Genomic DNA, 19,237 nt, shown 5'->3' on the forward strand with positions numbered 1-19,237 from the left:
AGGTTCAAGCCATTCTCCTGCCTCAGCCTCCTGAGTAGCTGGGACTACAGGCGCACACCACCACGCCCAGCTAATCTTTTGTATTTTAGTAGAGATTGGGTTTCACCATGTTGGCCAGAATAGTCTCCATCTCCTGACCTCGTGATCCTCCCGCCTCGGCCTCCCAAAGTGCTGGGATTACAGATGTGAGCCACCGCACCCAGCTGGTTTTTAAAAGGATGATCAGGGAGATCTCCTGAGGAGGTGCCATTTGAGTGGGAACCTGAAAAAGGCCCAACAGCAAGCCATGCGGTATCTGCAGGAAGAACGCTCTAAGCAAAGAGAATAGCCAAGTCCTGAGTTGCGAGGGTGCCCAGTGTTTTTAAGGGACAGCATGGTTGGGGCGCAATGAGTGGGGGACACTACGAAGATGTTGGGAGACAATTCTCCATAGGTTTCTGTTTGTGCATGCCTGGTGAGCATTCTTCTGTATCATCTTTTCAAATACGTTTGTACAGCAAACGGCCTTGGAAGATACTGTCCGTTCTAGGACAGAAGGCAGATTAATTTGCTGTCAATAGAATAGAGATAATGGCTCCTTTCAGGGTAAAAGTTGGGCAGGTTTGTTTGCAGCTCGTCGTGAAAATTTGGGGTTTCCTAGGCTCAGGGTTCCTGGGCTGTGATGCACAGAGTCCACTTGGGTTGGGCTCCTTGCAGCAGCCCTGGGACTTGGGGGCAAGCAGGACCTACTGTCACGACGCTCATGCTGCTAGTTGTGCTGTGAGTAATAGAGTTCTTTGTCTTTAACTCTGGAGTCTCATGTCTTCTGCTGGTGACCATGAAACGGTGGTGGGCTAACTTGTTAGTTCTAAGTTAACTTATAACTAACAGATCCTTCTAGCTTGTAACCCAGGCCCTTCACTCTTTGTTTGTTTGTTTTTGTGACAGAGTCTCACTCTGTCACCAGGCTGAGTGCAGTGGCACAATCTTGGCTCGCTGCAACCTCCACCTCTCGGGTTCAGGTGATTCTCCTGCCTCAGCCTCCCAAGTAGCTGGGACTACAGGCACCTGCCACCACGCCTAGCTAATTTTTTGTATTTTTAGTAGAGACGGGGTTTCACCATGTTGGCCAGGATGGTCTCAATCTCCTGACCTCATGATCCACCTGCCTTGGCCCCCCAAAGTGCTGGGATTACAGGCGTGAGCCACCGTGCCCCTCCCCTTCACAGTTCTTGGCAGAGGGATGAGATCGGAGACAAAGAATGAATGAACGAACAAAGGGATGAGTGAATTGGGATTCAGAGACCATTCTTCCTTAAACACAGAATATCAGCATTGAATGAGTCGCAAGCCAGGTGCACACACACAGCTCATCACTCCCTTGGGGTACAACAAGCCCAAGGACCGACCACAGAACCATAGAAGCATTCTATGGACACGGCAGAAAGAAGCGAATGGGGGCCACCTGTTCATAGGTGCTGCTCCCTGTCATTGGTGTGAGATAAAGTGGGGGTGACCTCCTGGATAGAAGAGAATACTGAAGTAAGAGGGCTTGGAGGAGGATCCGAGGAAGCCTGGCTCAGGTTCAGTGTTTCTGTCATGAAGATTCCAGATCTGATAGTCCCTTGTCCCCCCATCCCCCCAGCCCCTCATTGCTGGCTCCTGGGACAAGCTGTTCAGACAGAAGAACCCACCACCTAGGCCTCCCTGTACCTGCAGGAATAAAGCCCGGGCAGACAAGATGCGGAGCTTCCCAGGGCCACACTCTGCCTCCTGTCCTCCAGCCGCTCCTGTGGCACAGAGACAGGGGACCTGCAGAGCCTGGGTGACCTGCCTCTGTTGCCTCCCCTCTTCTCCCACCACAGCTGCCTCATGCCCTCAGGGTTTCAGGGGCAGCTCAGGCTTACCAGACACCATAGCTGTGTTTTTGTTTTTTGTTTTGGATCAGAGCGTGTGGTGAGTGAGCTGGCAGTGAGGGAGTAAGGGAGTGAGAAGACAGAGCTCTGGGTCCTGAGGGGGCCCCTCAACCTTTAGCCCTTGCCCCCATGAGGTCTACTTTTCAGATTCCCAAGTGACCGGGAGGTGAGGGTCCTGCTGCCCGGGCTGGCCCCTGTGGACAGGGACAGGCCTGTTTCCTCAGCTGTGTCTGCTTCTGACCGGAAGGAAACACCTGGATATGAAAGAGCCAGTGGGGTGGGGTGGGGGAGCATTGTTCCCAGGGGCAGGGAAGCTTGACGGGATCTGATGGGGCCCGAATGCAACAGGGAGCAGAGGGCGACGACTGCAGCTTGGCATCTGCAGCCACCATGTCAGCTGAAGCACTTGCGTGGAGACAGTAGAGGGCCCACAGCAGGTTCTAATGGGAGGCAGCGGGGCATGGTGGCCAGGCAGGTGGCATTCCAATCCTGTCCATAGGGCAACTTGAGCTGCTTGCTTAAAACCTCCGTGCCTCAGTTTCCCTATCTTAAAGGGGACTTGACAACAATGCCTACCTCACAGGCTTGTCATGAGACTAAATGAGATGATATTTGAAAACCACTTAGAGCTAAATAAATAAATGGACCGTGCCGGGCACGGTGGCTCGTGCCTGTAATACCAGCACTTTGGGAGGCCGAGGTGGGCGGATCACAAAGTCAGGAGATCAAGACCATCCTGGCTAACACGGTGAAAATACAAAAAATTACTACTGAAAACACAAAAAATTAGCCAGGTGTGGTGGTGCGCGCCTGTAGTCCCAGCTACTCGGGAGGCTGAGGTAGGAGAATCGCTTGAACCCAGGAGATGGAGGTTGCAGTGAGCTGAGATCACGCCACTGTACTCCAGCCTGGGTGACAGAGTGAGACTCTGTCTCGACGACAACAACAACAACAACAACAACAACAACAAAGGACCGACCCGTGAGTGCTCTGTACACCCCCCAGTAGCAGACACACACCCCTTCTAGCTGTGCTCCCCCCAACACCTGACTTTCCCACCTGCTTTCCTGCCTCTGGGGGTTTGCACACTTTGCTCCCCATTGCTGGGGTGCCTCTTGCCACCTCTTTGCACACCAGATCCTCCCTTGAGCCTCAGCCAGGAGCCACCTTCCATGGGAACCTCCCTGAGCCCATACCCTGCAGTCTCTCTCTTTCATCCTGCACCCACCACACACTGCCTGGCTCGCTGAGGACCCTGGCAGGTATTACTTTCTGGGTTGGTCACTCGCAGCTGTGTTCAGACCCTCTTTGCGGGCAGTCAGCTCCTCAAGGACAGAGACCAGGCCTCGGTCAGATGCTGGCACACATAGAAGATACCCGATTCGTGTGTAGGGAGAGAATCGGCCAGACCGGCATGACTGTCACCAAATTCCCCAGGAAAGTGATGGACGGATGATGTCCCAGAAAGGGCACGGACTGAGACCCAGATGTTTCACATTGAGTCTTGCTCCTTGCTACCCCATTCTGCAATCTTTGGCAGATTGCTTCATTTCCCCATGCCTCAGTCTTCTGTCCTATAAAATGGCACTAAAACACTTATCCAGTCAACCTGTAACTGCTGGTGAGAATCAAATGGGAAAATGAGTGTACTCTGCAGCACGGGCATAAATCATTAGTCCTATTATTAACGGCATGTACAGGATTCCAGAAGAAAGGAGAATCCTTCTTACAGGGTCCTGTGTCCTTTCTTCTTGTGAAAATGGGATGAAACAGTCTTGACTTGGCAGAGTTACCCTGCAGTGTCTGAGGTCACCCTTCTCAGAAAGGTGGCCATGGCAGCCCCGAGCCTGGGTAAATAAGAGCCAGGGGTGTTTCAGCCCCCTCAGGGCTCCCCTTCCAGCTCCCTCCTTTCCGCCCCTCTGTCTGTTCTGCTCAGATCTGCCTGCCTGGCGAGCTCCATCCAAGCCAGCACTTACCTTGGCTCAGTGGTAGCTTCTGGGCTCCCCAAGTCCTTCAACCAACTCCTTACAGTCCTGTGCAAGGCCCCCAGTCCCAGAGAAGCAGATGTCTTGGGAGGGCCTCCACGGGTGTCTGTGGTCTTGACTGTGCTCTTCAGATCTGCAGAGGAAAGCTCGATGTCTCACAGCTCTGTCCCCTCCTCTTCCTTCCCCTTCCTTGTGGCCCTCGAAGCTCCTCCCAGAATGCGTTCTGCTGTGAGACTGCTTTCTAAAGAAGCATCTGTGGTCACCCATGGTCACTGGAGGTCCTTTATTCTGATCAAATGCGACCAATTTTATGGTACGGGAGGGACACCTCCCAAGAGACTCCCTCTGGTGTTGACGGGGGAGGGATTGATGCAGGGAGCCCTGACCTCTCTCTCAAGCTCCAGACTCACCAACCATCCCCCATTCCTGGACATGGCCAGTCAGGTGTCCCTCAAGCACCTCCATCTCAACAGGTACAAACTGAGCTCATCATTTCCCCCTCTAAGCTCACTTCTCTGTTTCCCGCCTCAGAATCAGCAACCTCAGTGTCATCAACGCCTCCCTCTCCCTCACCTGTTACGTCTAAACTGCACCAAGCCCTGTCAATAGCTCATGAATCCTCCACTTTCTTCCCTCCCTATGGCTGTCACTGTTTCACCTGACTACCATGATCTTTCTCCTGAAACACCACAATAGCCTGAGGTCCTTCACCCCACAACCAAAGGTCTCTAAGAGTGAAACACAAATTTCTTCATGTTACAGTCCTGCTACAACCTTCAATGGCTCCTTATTACTTTAAAGAGAATGACCAAACTCCTCATTGTGACTTGCCAGACCCTGCTTGACCTGGTCCCTCCCTAAACTCCAACCTCATGCTTTATCCCTCACTCCAGCCCCTCCCAGAAGTACTGCAGTCTCTTAACGATCCAGGCTGTGGGAACCGCTTCCCAGCCCTTCTCCTGGCTCACCCCTTGTCATTTGTTATTTATCAGAGAAGAACAAAAAGCAAGCCTAAGAGGCAGGAAGAAAGTGGAGTGCCAGGGACGCTGGCAGAAGACAGAATGCCAAGGAGGAGATGATGGTCAACAATGTGAATGATTGCAGAGAGGACACAGGTGAAGAGAATGAAAAAGCATCTGCTGTCCTTGGCAATTAGGAGACAGCAGTGCTTGGCAGGGACAGTAGAGCTTCTGGGGGAAGTCGATCAACTGCATGGTGACACATTTGCTATTTTGTCATTTTCTTTCTTTTTTTCACATTTTGAAGCCAAACACTGTTTGGGAGAGTCTCTGACACATTTCTAGAGCTTCAAAAAACTCACAGATCCTGTGCTGTCATCCCGTTGGGCCTAATGGGTAAATGGCTCTAGAAAGTGACAGATTACTGACAGCATGGTTTGAGTGCTGGATCCAGCTATGCCTGAAATTCTGGTGCTAAATCTACTCTTGGACTGTTCATTGTATATGATCCAATAAATTCCATTCTTTTTTGGATTAAGCCTGTTGGAGTTTGTCACTTAACTCAACCTAAAGAGCTTTGGGGGCTGTGAAGTCACTGATCTTTTTCTGTAGGGGCTTGACTAGGTTCTATGCTGACCCCTCATTTTGCAGAGGAAGCTATTTGGAAAAAAAGTCCAGAAATGTAAATCATTTACTCTACAGCTATGCCTTCCTCCCACAGCTGCTTCTTTTCTGTCCCCTTCATGTGACTGAAGTCACATTCTATCTCGCATCTTCGTATTAATATTCTCAGCTCACATGTCTGCCTTGTTCCTCCTCCCTCCCTCAGTGAGTTCTGAAGGAGCAGGGGCTAGGGTGTTGTTCATTATTCCATCCATCACAGGGTGAAAGAGTGTTAAGAGAATGCTTGGCTTATTTGTGAAGCAAATGGGTGACTGAATGAAGGAAATGAATATGCCTAGGACAGAATAAAGGACCAAGAACTCAGCCCCTGCAGGTTCCAGACTCAGCAGCACCCGGGCAGTGTGGCCACCCTGGGCAGCCCCTCTCCTTATCAGCCTTGACTTTAACTGAATCGGAAATCACAAGCTGAGGTCACTTCTTGTGGGTGCATTGCTGCCTTATCATCAGCTGCCATTTCTGCAGCTGCATTGGCTCTGGTAGCCATGGAGGGGGCAGCTTGGTGACCATAGAGAGCCCCCAGAGCTGTCCCTTGCAAAGAAGAGCTAGGGTGCTTTCATTTTTGAGTGCACACTGCTGATAGCCAGCCAGGAACAAAGGACAGTGGGAGGAGGAGGTGACAATAGGAAGGACCCAGTTCCCCCACGGCCCCCAGTGCACCGTCCCTACCATCACCAAGGCAAGGCGGCACTACCCCTTTGACCAATTCCAGCCATGTCATTCCTCTCCAGACCATGTTCTTAGGATTTGCTTAATCTGAGTTTTCCAGGCTGTGCTCTTACCAGGTTTCTCATCTGCGCCAATCTCCCAAGAGCAGCCCCCTGTTTCCCTGCCAAAAGGCAAACGATCCATCAGCATCAGAACTGTAAAAATTAGGGTTCCCTGGTTTCATTGTACTAGGTCTCAGACGACCTGGTCAGCTAATGGAGGCAAAGACCCCCCCAGAATGATCAATGCCCAAGATACAGAAGCAGAAGGCTCACCATCTATTGCCACTCCTCCTCCTCCTCCCTCTGCCACCCTCCTCTGCCAAGTGAGGGTCCCCACTCCTGGTAACCCTTCTGGGCATAGCTGCAATGGCCTCTCCTCGGGTTCCTCTATCTCAGCCCGGGTGTTTGGAAGTCTGTTCACATAACTCGCCTTGGGGTTACAAAGTTACTTTCTCTACAGATGAACCACTGCTTCTATTCCATCCTCATCCATTTTCCAGTCCATGACAAAGCCACTGAGAACTTTAAACCAAAATTAAATATTCTTGCCACTGCGGACTGAGCCATGGGTGAGGGGGGCCAGATACTGGCATTGGGGAGGTCTGCAGGACCACAGTATTGGAGTCAGGCAAGAATTACTTGCTTAGAACAGGAGGCCCCCAGGGTCGCTTGTGTCCTCGCCTGCAGTGCCGCCCACCAGGGGACCTGCTCTGGGATTATTCAGCATTGAAGGCAGCAGAATTTGTCATTTCTGTTTTCTAAGGAATCCACTTACATGTAATACTAATAAGCAAAGTCGATTTTACTAAAGATTATGTGGGAGGATGAAGGGAGAGTACATCACACATCTCTTGGCAAACTATTCAAAAATCCGCTGTGGATAGTTCAGAGGATCCCGACGTCCCTCCTCGAAGCCGTGCCATGGGAGCGGGCAGCCTGGAATATGGTGGAGTTTTGTGCTTTTTCCTTTCTCTCTTCTCTCCACATGACCCTGACTCACGAGTGCTGGTTCCTCCATCTCGGATTTTTTCACAGACATACCTGAATTGTCTTTGACGTGCATTTAGAACACTTCAATTCCATTCCAATTCTTAACTCCCCATTTTTCTCTCTCTCTCTCTCTCTTTTTTTTTTTTTTTTTTTTTTTTTTTTGAGATGGAGTCTTGCTCTGTTGCCCAGGCTGGAGTGCAGTGGCCCCATCTCGGTTCACTGCAACCTCCGCATTCCGGATTCACACCATTCTCCTGCCTCAGTCTCCCGAGTAGCTGGGACTATAGGAGCCCGCCACCATGCCCGACTAATTTTTTTGTATTTTTAGTAGAGACGGGGTTTCACCGTGTTAGCCAGGATGGTCTCGATCTCCTGACCTTGTGATCCGCCCGCCTTGGCCTCCCAAAGTGCTGGGATTATAGGCGTGAGCCACCACGCCCGGCCAGCTCCTCATTTTTCTACCCCAAACTCATCACCACCACCCACACAGATGGCTCTCTGGTTGGCAGGTCCCATTTTTAGAAATCTGTGAAAGGTAATAAACCAGAAAAGAGCTGTTAGGAAAACACATTTTGCTTCGTTTAAACAATCACCTCATGAGTCAGGTACAGTTATACAGATAGGTCAAGTTTAAAAGCTCACATCCCTGGTGGAGGTGAGACTCCAACCAAGGACCCCCCAGTCCTAGGACTTCCCACCCGACCCCAGGAAGATCTGTAGGCTGAGCCAGCCTGAATCCTGAATCACTTGACCTCAGTCCAGGAAGGCCAAGGTAGTGGCACAGGCAGTACCCACCTCCAGGGCACCTCTGCCTCTGGTGCAGTCCCTCCAGCTCTTGCCCACGGTCCAGGGGCAGGCAGGACAGCATTATGCTCTAAGCCAGTGGTTCCCTAAGGGTAATGCCTGGACCAGTAGCATCAGCATTGCCCTGGAAATCTGTAATCAACTAGTACTGTCTGCTGTGGCTGTAGAAAGGGAGGAACAGTGCACACTTCGGGAATCTTCCATCCTTTACTTCCATCAGTGTTATTTGGCAGGGTGCATGCAGAATCAGGGCTAATTGGTGTGATAGAAGAAGCAGATTTATGCTTCATATCCAACCAGTCACCCTCTCAGCCATTCTTCTTCTTTTTGGTGGTGGTGGGGAAGTTTTGATTTTAAATGCCATCAATGTTCTTTTTTCGTTAAGCTGTAAAGTTTAAAAAACTAGTCAAGTAGGCCAGGCATGGTGGCTCATGCCTATAATCCCAGCACTTTGGGAGGCCGAGGCAGGTGGATCACCTGAGGTCAGGAGTTCGAGACCAGCCTGGCCAATGTGGTGAAACCCCATCTCTACTGAAAATACAAAAATTAGCTGGACATGGTGGCCAGCGCCTGTAATCCCACCTACTCGGGAGGCTGAGGCAGGATAATCACTTGAACCTGGGAGGCGGAGGTTTCAGTGAGCCAAGATTGTGCCATTGCACTCCAGCCTGGGCAACAGAGCAAGACTTCGTCTCAAACAAACAAACAACAACAACAACAAAAACTAGTTAGGTAATCCATAAATATATTTCCATTATAAAAACACTCAAGCATTGTAGGAACCTAAGAGTTAAACAGGAGAGTCTCTCTCCTCCCCATTCCCAATTTCTTTACCCTCCCACCCACTGGTAACCATGGTAAATCGCCTGGGATGGTTTATACACATAAGCGCCATAGAAACTGCTCTTCAACTTGCTTTGTTTACTGGAAGATCACGACATATCAGTGCATAAGGATCAACTGCATTCTTTCCTTAAATATAAGTGTACATTTTTGTTTGGACTAGTCACACATTTACAGGGTTCAAAATGGGAAGGACACAGAGAAAATCAGTCACTCCCTCTTCCGAAAGCCATCCTTTAGTTGGTGAAGAAAACCTTGTGACCTCCTCCTTCTCTTTTGCAGGTGCAACTGTCCCCTCTCCCAAACTCCTTGGTACTGGCAGCTCTGGGATGGTGTGAGAGGGCAGACATCTTGGGGTTGCCGTGAAGGGTGGGGCCTGGTCTCTTCTCATTTCCCCTGTTCTCATGGCTGCCTTGAGAGGGAGACCAAGTAGACCCCTGCTTCCTCTCCCTCAGCCCCTAATACCACAGGTTCCTCCTTAGACACGCTTTTGCTGGCGGAGCTGAGCTGGGGAGGTGTTAGGAGTCTCTTGATCTGCATGATATGTATATCACCCTCTCCATTTTCTTCTCCCAAATGAACTCACACCAGGAAGTGGAACAAATCAAGATGGCTGGGGTCAACCAGGAGATCAGTGCGAAAACGAAAAGACTCCAACTTCTCATTATTTATGCAAATTGCCTGCCCTCCACACATATGTGCAGGACCACACACGCACTCACTCACACACACACACACACACACACACACACACACACACTCTGAGACACACCCCCAAAAGTAAGCCAAGCCACCTGGCTGGGCCCTCATCCTGGCACGTGCTTCTCACTCTGTGTGACCCTGTGCAGGCCTCTCCCAGTCTCTGGGCCTCAGTTTCCTCCTCTGTAACCTGAAGGGCTGCAGATTGGGTGTGCAAAGCCCTCCTCAGCTTTCTCAGCCCCAAAACTATTCTGTTCTGGCCTCAGAGACTTTCGGCTACAGTTTCGCTCAGAGAAGGTCTCTGGTCCCTGGTTGCAAGGGCCCCTTCCTTGGGTGTGTGGGGGTGGGGGCTGCTCCGCTCCCTCCCTCCTCCTCCCCAGAGGTCTCGGGGGACCCCCTTCAGTCCACTCTGGAGCCAGGAGCGACATTCACCATTCACTGAGGGCTTCCTTCCTGACTGCCCTCCCCTCAGCAGTGGTCAGTGCAGACCAGCTTGGAGTCCCGCCAACCCAGTCCGGCCCCAGCTTCCGCTCCTCCTCTATGCCCCCGCCAACTTTTCCACCCCTGCCACTCCCACCATTCCTGAGGGTGTGTGAACACAGTTTCTATTTTGAAACCATCAGAGCGTCTCCAGCGATCCATTAGAAATGAAGCCATCCTTCTCAGACATCTGTGTGATCCTTTTCACGGCCTCAGCTTAGCCACCACCCACGAGAGGTTCCACAGAGCAGCAGAGATTAGTGGTTAAGCGCAGGGACTCCGGAGCCCACCTGTCTGTGCTTAAATCCTGGATTCCCCTTTTTACTGTCTCGGTGACCTTGGACAAGTTACCTGTCTCTGCCTCAGTTTCCCTGCCTGTAAAAGGGGGCATAATTGTGCCTAGCTCATGGGGTTGCGGCACAAACAAGTTAACATAAGCACGTAAAGCACACAGAGCAGCGCCTGACACGTGCTCAGTAAGTGCTGAAAGTGACTGCTGATAGCTCAGTTCACTCGACGCGGACATTCACAGGTGATGCCCTGTGCAGGTGGCAATGACTGAGACGCTGCACCTTTGAGCTCGAAATAGCTGAGATCCTTCGAACAAGCGCCATTCCTTCCCACTCCCCCTGTGCAAAGAGGGGCAGACACATGCGTCTGCTGTGATCACAGCCATGTCTCCAGGGAGCCCACACTCAGAGTCTCCGGGGCTGTGGTCCCAGCCAGGACATAGGCATGCCTACACACAGAACAGAGAGAAATAAGCTGGCACGCCTGGGGACGGAGTCTGCCACCTGCCTCACTTTGCCTCCAGAGGGATGGGGGATGGCACCCTTTCCCAGCACGCGTTTCCTTTACCCTGATTTTACTGGTAGGGTTGGGGGAAGAAAGAGAAGGATTCAGAGACTTGGGGAAAGAAGGAAGTGGATTCTTCCTCAAGAAAACGGGGGAGCCCTTTTCCCAGGGAAGCTGTGAACATTCCCGGTGCTGGAGTGGGTGGCAGTGTGGCAATGAGGGAGGGGCAGTCTGAAGGCCCAGGGCAGGCACCAGGCAGGCTGGGTCCACACAGCATCTCGGGTGTGCCTGGACCTGCCGGGGCTGAAAACTGTGCTGCCTCTGCTTAGAGCCCTTTCTCCTGGTGGAGACACGACTGGGATGCCAGGGACTTCAGGGAGAGGTGTGAAGATGGTGATAGACCACTACCTTCCGGCCCCTAGAGGAAGCTCCCAGCTGCCTGAGGAGAACAAAGAGGTGTAAGCCATTGTGTCTGGAGGAGCCCCCTTCTCGGTAAGGCTTCTACTCACAGGGAGCCCTGGGGCTGGGCAGGCTACCTGGACTACAGTCTCAGCAGCGTCATCCCCTTTCACATTGCATCCCCTGATAAGCCCTACACACTCCCTGGAAAGTAGACACCGTGTCATTTTCACAGGCAGGGAACCGAGGCTTGGAGACACTGTGAGGCGGCCAGGATCACTCCAAGGTTGAGTGCTCCCGCTCCTCCCTGCCCTCCCTGTGATCCAAGGTTTGGCCTGAGAGAGTGCCGCATCCGGCAAAGGGAGCGGAGGAAATGTGGGGCCACAGGGGTTCCAGCAGGTGCAGGAAGGAATGACGGAACTGGGGGCCGAGAGAGCTCTCCCTTCTACGGCCCCACACCCTGAGACCCGCAGTGCACAGCTTGATTTTGGTCCCCCTAACGGAGGCCTGCCCAGCCTTTTAGGAAGCAGGAAGTGGCAAAGGGAGACACCCATCTCCTTCCAAAGCTGGAGAAATATACCCATTCCAGGGATGGCAAGACTAGGAGGTCAACACCCCTAGGGCAGGAGTAATTCCACTCTGAGTAGTGGGCGGTGAGAGTCTTCAAGTTTATGGCCAGCTCCTGAGCTCATGCTGAGGTACCACACGGAAGAGGGGCCACCTTGAGGAGGAGGGTGGGGTGCTGAAAAGGACAGCCTCCTCCTTTCTCTTCATCTGCCAACAGCAGGACCCAGTAAGCATTCTAGTTTCAGTCCCCTACCCTGGCCCCTTTCCTCAGTGTTCAATGACTCGGATTACAAAAGCTTATGGACTGGATGAGACATTCTGGCTCACAGCCCCTTTAGTCTATAATCACTTGGCCCATGGATTCGCCTACAGATCATGGTGATTGTATCCAGGGTATGTGTCTGACCAATGGGGGATCCATTCTTAGGTCGGCCAGTGATTTTTGTGAAGTATGGTTTAAAGAATCTTCTGTCTGGGCGCGGTGGCTCACGCCTGTAATCCCAGCACTTTGGGAGGCCGAGGTGGATGGATCACCTGAGGTCAGGAGTTCGAGACCAGCCTGGCCAACATGGTGAAACCCCGTTTCTACTAAAAAAATTTTTTTAAATGAACCAAGTGTGGTGGCGGGTGCCTGTAGTCCCAGCTACTTGGGAGGTTGAGGCAGGAGAATCGTTTGAACCCAGGAGATGGAGGTTGCAGTGAGCCGAGATCGCACCACAATGTTCTATCAATTTCAATAACAACAAATTTGCTAATTGTGTTGTCCAGATCTTGTATATCTCTATTAATTTTTTTTGTCTATGTGTTCTATCAGCTATTGAGAGAGGCATGTTGACCGCTGTGGTTATGGAGACATCTAATTCTGTCAATTTTTGTTTTATATTTATATTTATATATAGTTTATATTTATATATAGTTACATATATTTATATTTATATATAATTTCCCATTGTTATTTGGTGTATATAGCTTTATAACTGTAATACCTTTTGTTGGACTCCTTAATCTTTATGAAATCTTCCTCTTTATTTTCCATAATGCTTCTGCTGTTAAATCTTTGGATATTAGTGTATTAACACCAGGTTTTTTGGTCTGGTTTTGCATGGTGTGATTCTTTCCGTCCTTTTGCTTTCAACCTTTCTGTGATGTTATCTTTAAACTGTGTCCCTTGTGAGCAGTTTATAAGTTTTTTTGTTTTTTTTGTTTGTTTGTTTTGTTTTGTTTTTGAGATGGAGTCTCGCTCTGTCACCCAGGCTGGAGTGCAGTGGCGCGATCTCGGCTCACCGCAAGCTCTGCCTACCGGGTTCACGCTATTCTCCTGCCTCATCCTCCCGAGTTGCTGGGACGACAGGTGCCCGCCACCACGCCCCGCTATTTTTTTTTGTATTTTTAGTAGAGACGGGGTTTCACTGTGTTAGCCAGGATGGTCTCGATCTCCTGACCTTGTGATCCACCGCCTGGCCTACCAAAGTGCTGGGATTAGAGGTATGAGCCACCAAACCTGGCCGCTGCAGTTTATAAGATTTTTTTAAAAAGTAATTATCAGACAGTTCTGGGTGTATGATTCCAGGTTAGTAGGTTTGTTTTTTCCCCTCATACTTTAAAGACATCATTTCATCATCTCTGGCTTCCATTGTTTCTGTTGAAGGAGGGAGTTCTCAGTTTAATTGTTGCTACTTTGAAGATAAAGTGTATTATTTTCCTCTGTCTTTAATATTTTCTCATTACATTTTTTTCTTTCGAAGTTTGACAGTAAGCGGGGTGTGTGTGTGTGTGTGTGTGTGTGTGTGTGTGTGGTTTAAGAAAAAAAAAAACTAAACTCCAGATTGTATTGAGATTTTACCAGTTTTTGGATTAATGTTCAGGATTCAAGCCAGTGTCCACTGCTTAGTTTTCAGGTTTACTCCTTCTCTTTTTGTCTGTTTCTCAGTCTTTCCTTATTTTTCGTGACACTAAGAGAGTACTGGTCAGGTTATCTGGTCCCATAGTCTGGGTTTATATGATGTTTTTTTCTCTTGATTAGACTGGAGTTATGGAAAGAACATCAAAGGTAAAGTGCACTTCTCATGTGATTTTGGTTTGTTTTTTTTTCTTGTGTGGAGATTCCTGTGTCAAATTTCCTGTGTAAAATTTGCTGGGTTTATTAAGTCTGCGGGTTGATGTGCTTCCTCAGTGTTAGCCAATTATTGGCAGAAGGAATATTGTTCCCGTTCCAGGCTCCATTCCTAGGAGGCATCGCGTGCCTCTGCTGGCCTCTCAGGCTGGTCCAATATGTCTGAGAGGCCAACTAAGCAGGTCTGCACCCATCCTGCAGCTTGGAGCCAAACCACTCGGGGCCTAAGTCAAACCACCTGAACCACCTAGATCAGCTGGTCCCTAGATGACCTCTAGATGCATGAGCGAGAACAAACGATCGGAGACTTAGTCCCCTGAATTGAAGGCGTGCTTCATTGTTTGCAATAGCCAGCTGATGCAGAGCTGAACCAGCTGACAGTTCTTTCTCTCTCCATCCTGAATAGCGTTCTGGGAACCTGGTACTTACCTCCCTCTCCCAAACCACAGGTGTCCTCTACCATCCCTCCACTTCTTCTCTCCCTCCTTATCACCCAAGTCTAAAGGCAGTCCCAGATTCAGAGGGCCATTATTGAGCTCTCTTCCCTCGCTCTCAGCTGCATGGTAGGTCCGGGATCCACTCTGCCACCACCACCAACAGCAACAGCCTGAGGCCCATCTCCTCCCTGGGGCTTGGGGTACAGGGAACAGATGGATATATGGGTGTATATTTCTCAAGTGAAGTGGCACAAGAAACCCCAAATGTTGAGTCCTTAGGTGTAGGATATTTTGTTCTGTGGGTCGGTGAGTATGATGAGGCTTAAGCAGAACAGTATTGGGGAAAATTTTCACCCAAATATATTTTCTATAGGGTGGAAAATTACAAAAGGAGAAATAAAACAATCCCCTATAAAGCTTGTTTCTGGTATAAATAAAATGATCTATATAAACTGTCCAACTAGCAGGTGTCATGCAGCAAAATAACTATTGGTCATTAGATATAAGACAAATCAAGTTTTATTGGACAAAAATATTAAATTCCACCCATTAATTCCTGGACATCTGTTGATCATGTAACAGGACAACCTGCCCGTACAGCAAAAAAGTATTGAAGATACATGGCCTGCCACTCTTCTGGAGCTTAGAGCAAGAGCAGATATTAAGACAGGGGAGAGGCCGGGCGCGGTGGCTCTCGCCTGTAATCCCAGGACTTTGGGAGGCCGAGGCAGGCGGATCACGAGGTCAGGAGATTGAGACCATCCTGGCTAATGCGGTAAAACCCCGTCTCTACTAAAAATACAAAAAATTAGCCGGGCGTGGCGGCGTGCACCTGTAGTCCCAGCTACTCGGGAGGCTGAGGCAGGAGAATGGCGTGAACCCAGGAGGCGGAGCTTGCAGTGAGCCGAGATTGCACCACTGCACTCCAGCCTGGGCGACAGAGCGAGACTCTGTCAAAAAAAAAAAAAAAAAAAAAAAAAAAAGACGGGAGAAATGGCCAGGCAAGGTAGAAGCTGGCTCTGTCCACATCTCTCAAGTCATGAGTACTCTGGGCTGGAATTTCATGTAAGACCTTTTAGGCATAATGAGTTAGGAGGAGGGGAAGAGGGACTTTGTGTGCGATACAGTTCACGCTTCCATGGCTGCTTTCTCCACGTCTGTCAGTCCAAACCCTGGTCTTGACTTCTGCCCCATCTCTCTAGTCCACGTTGGTTTCTAGCTTCTTAAACCACTTCAAGCTGCTCTCTTTGAATCTTAGACTCTCATGTCCTGTCCTAGGCTGACCATGTCCCAGGCACCAGTGCCATTTCCCCTGAGTTGGGCACTAAGCTCTGTGAGACCGGTCACTCCATCCTCTGTTCTGGGATCTTGCCCAGGTGCCAGAAGAGTGCCAGTGAATTTGCGGGCATGGAAGATTTTGCACACAAAGATTGAGATGGGAGTGGGAGGGCCAATGTGATACAGAAGGGGCTGAAGGGTGGGGCCCCTGAGCAGCCCACCCCTTACCCTGATGAAGGTCTCTGGAATGTCTGGAACGTCTCTTCCCCCTTCAGTCTGGGTTCTGCCTCAGCCATGAACTGGGAAGGAGTGAGGAGCATCCCAACGGAGGTGAGAGTATCCCAGTGGCTCCAAACAGGAGGAATCGGTGTTCAGAAAGTCAGGTGCTAAGCTTTACTGAGCACCTACTGGGAGCTCAGCGCTGGGCTAGGTGCTTTGCAGACAATTTCACCTTTTCAGGATGTCTTATTTCCACCCCAACTCTCCACTCCATTTTAGTGCTGAGGAAATGGAGGCTCAAAGGTAATTAACTTCCTCTGGTGATTTAGCTAGAACGGAGCTGCTACTGAATTTCAGCCTATACTGTCTTCCAAGAATCTCAGATCCAAAAAGGAGATCAAGAGAGAATCTGTGCTGGGTTCTAAGAGTAGACAGGTGCAGCATTAGTGCTGTTCTTCCAGAGAATCAGGAAACCTGACAGAGAGAAATTGTTGGGGTGTGTGTGTGTGTGTGTGTGTGTGTGTGTGTGTGTGTGTGTTTGGAGGGAGAGGTGGTCTTGAAGTAGAGAAATATTTCATCCACATTTCAGTCACCTGAGCCCCCAGAGAGGAGGGGACTGAACTCCAGACATACAGGGTCCTCAAGTCTTTGACAAAGTAAGGGGTAGGCTCAACCAAGGTTGAGCGAAAAGGCCCAAGCCATCCCCCTGAGCACCAGAGCCTCAGATCTTCCTTCTAGAAAGCATCCTAGACCATGCTAATGGTCAGGGACTTCGGAGGTCAATTTATCCATTCTTCTCCTTCTACTGCGAGGAATCTGAGAGGCTATGGGGTCTGGCCCTTCTCTCCCTGATAGCTGTTCCTTTCCCAGAACGCTGAGACCCCAGAAACCCTGTACCCCCACACCCTGCCCATTGCAGGACCCACAGTGGGACTGTCTCTGCACAGGACCACTCCGTTCTCCACAGACAAGGACTGTCCCGGAGGGCTCACAGAGGAGGTTGCCCCAGGGCTTCTGTCCAGTCTGGTGCTGGGCCCACACTAGGGCAGAGCTCCACTGAAAGTCATGATGGGCAGGCAGAGAAGGGAGCAGAGATCAGGCGCGGCCTGGGCCGGCAGGTCGGGAGGCCTCTGGGTTGGCGAGGAGAGGTCGCTCTTCTCCGGCTTGTAGCAGGGTGAAACCTCACATCTGTGGGGCAGGGCAGGGGCCAGGGATCAGAGCAAGCCCCCATCCCTCCAGCTCCTTCCAAGCCTCTGGGTTGGTGGGAGCAGAAACTGCTCCCCTCCCTGGGACGCCCCTTTCCTACCTGACTACACTCTGCAGGATCTTCCTCTCATCCTGGTCCAGGCACACAGCGAACGGGCAGCTGTTGGAACCGATGATCTGCACCTTGTCCACTTTGATCTGCGATGTGCTAATCTGGAAGGAAGGTCCAGGTCAGCCCCGAATCCCTGGCTGCGCAACACTGGCAGCCCCTGGCAGTTCTTTCTCTCAGAACTGCCCATCTGCTTCTAGGGGTGTGGGAGGGCAGGGGTTTGCCTGACCGCGCTCCAGGGTTAATGGCCAGGTCAGGGGAGGGAGCCTGAGGCCTCCATCAGCCCCTGCCTCCTCTCCAGCATCTGGAAGAATCAAGTGCCCCCTGAGGAGACTCTGCCCTGCCTGCTGCCCTCACTGGGGCAGCCCCAGGTCCCCTGATGCAGAGCCTGCTTTCTTTGGTCTCAGAGTCTTAGGACTCTCCTGGCACCCACCCCATAACTTTTCTACATACATGCATCCTCTCACAGGGCACCCCTACCTCCCCGACACCCCACAACACTCCACACCCCTCAAACATCCCCACATCACACCCCTCACTCTGCCTCTCCTCCCCCACCTCTCCTCTCTCTCACACACACACGTCTGTACACACATGGACGTACATGTGCACACATGCACACACATACATGTGCACACAGACGTACACACGTACACACATACGCACATGCATGCTCCAATAAGTCTCTTGAGGGTATGGCTGGAAGGACAGGGAAGCTGGTACCTGGTTAAAGCCCTTCTTGGATTTGGAGTTCTGCCTTTTCACTACTTCTGTCAGGTTTAGCGTCAGGGCCTCCATGCTGGAATCTGAAGGGCAAGGGCACTCAGGCCAGGCTCAGAGCACCTCCCTACTGTGACCCCACCCTGCCCACCCCACTCACCCAGCTCCTCCTGCTTCCGGCAGGCCTTGTTAAGGTTCACGGAGGTACAGACCTTCTCCAGGTTGCTCCAGCGACTTCGTCCACTGATAGCCCCCTGGAAATGCAGCATAGCCAGACCCTCTGAGTCCAGAGGCTCCCACGCCTGCCACCTTCTCTTTGAAGGCCCATCAGTGACAGGGGGTTGCTTCTAGTCAGCATGTCCCCAGAAAGCTCTCTCTTATTCACCAGGGCCCCTGTGCCACTCTGGATGGACCTGGATGACTCTAGGTAGGAGCTCACATCACTGGTTTGGTCTAGCCTCTGTGACCAGGTTGAAAGGTACAAGAGCTGAGAGCACCTGCAGAGGTGGTCCTGCTGGGCCCAGAGTGAGGAAGGGACGGGCCCACAGACATGCTGTTTCAGGCACAGCCAGACGCGAACCCCCTCTTCAAGTCTTTGTGTGAATGTCTCTGTCATCAGGGATCTCCTTGTTGTTAAACCCAAGAACACTTGTTGGTCCTCAGCGTACTTGACCTTACAGTTCTCGGCTCTCCCCTCCTTGAAAGCCTCTCCTGGGCTTTCGTGATGGAACCTTCCTGCTTTCCCTAGCGCCTCTCTGGCTGGTGCCTCTCTGCTTTGCTGGATCGCCGCCCTCTGCCCACCATTCATCATGAAGAAGGGTTCAAGCCTCTCCCCTTGGTCCTCTGCTCTTTGTATTCCCTGCTTCCCCCCTTCAGGAGTCTCCTCCGTGACCTTTTTCCACAGCAGCTGTCCACCCATCTTCGTATTCACCACAAAGTCAGGCCCGTTCAGCCAGCCGCCTATTCTCACTGTCTCCTTATACCTCTCAAGGCCTCTCCACCTCAATAATATGACCCGATCCAAACTCAGGATCTTCCCCAACTGGACCCGGGTCTCTTCCCGTGGTCCTCACCTGAGAAGACGGTGCTGCCAGTCACAGAGGCGCGATTCCAGGAGTCTGGCCTCTCCTTTCCTAACCCACCCATGAGCCCTGCTGATTACATCACTCCCATCTGTCTCCTATTCCTTCCCAGCTCCGCCACCACCACCCTAGTGCAGGCTGCTGCCCTCATTTCTCTTCTGGACCATGGCAGCAGCCTCCTAACTGGCCTTCCCGCATCACCTGCGGACCCTCCCAGCCTCTCCTCCACAGAGCGGCCAGAGGGAGCTTCCAAGCCTCAGATCTGA

At 51.2% G+C, this 19,237-nt stretch overlaps 2 protein-coding genes across 17 annotated transcripts in view; both read right to left on the reverse strand.

Moving 5' to 3' along the window:
* Positions 1-4,066, reverse strand: part of PIK3R6 (phosphoinositide-3-kinase regulatory subunit 6) — a 67,617-nt gene extending 63,551 nt beyond the window's left edge. For 6 of the 11 annotated variants that reach the window (XR_013406093.1, XM_077970341.1, XM_077970337.1 and 3 more), the window contains exon 1: positions 3,872-4,057. The gene's annotated coding sequence lies outside the window, so the exon portion shown is untranslated. Of the gene's footprint in view, positions 1-3,871 lie in introns of all 11 variants that reach the window. The other 5 variants (XM_015118586.3, XM_077970343.1, XM_077970338.1 and 2 more) reach the window with 3 other exon arrangements.
* A 10,792-nt stretch (positions 4,067-14,858) lies between these two features.
* The window catches only part of PIK3R5 (phosphoinositide-3-kinase regulatory subunit 5), an 88,366-nt gene continuing 83,987 nt past the window's right edge, over positions 14,859-19,237 (reverse strand). For all 6 annotated transcript variants that reach the window (XM_077970349.1, XM_077970348.1, XM_015118589.3 and 3 more), the window contains 4 exons: positions 18,050-18,143; positions 17,893-17,975; positions 17,161-17,273; positions 14,859-17,042 (listed from right to left, as the gene is read on the reverse strand). In XM_077970349.1, coding sequence (XP_077826475.1) covers positions 16,895-17,042; positions 17,161-17,273; positions 17,893-17,975; positions 18,050-18,143 — 438 coding nt within the window. In that variant the 3' untranslated portion in view covers positions 14,859-16,894. The remainder of the gene's footprint in view (positions 17,043-17,160; positions 17,274-17,892; positions 17,976-18,049; positions 18,144-19,237) is intronic.

The sequence above is a fragment of the Macaca mulatta genome, chromosome 16 (genome assembly GCF_049350105.2).
Source record: "Macaca mulatta isolate MMU2019108-1 chromosome 16, T2T-MMU8v2.0, whole genome shotgun sequence".
Classification (NCBI taxonomy): domain Eukaryota; kingdom Metazoa; phylum Chordata; class Mammalia; order Primates; family Cercopithecidae; genus Macaca; species Macaca mulatta.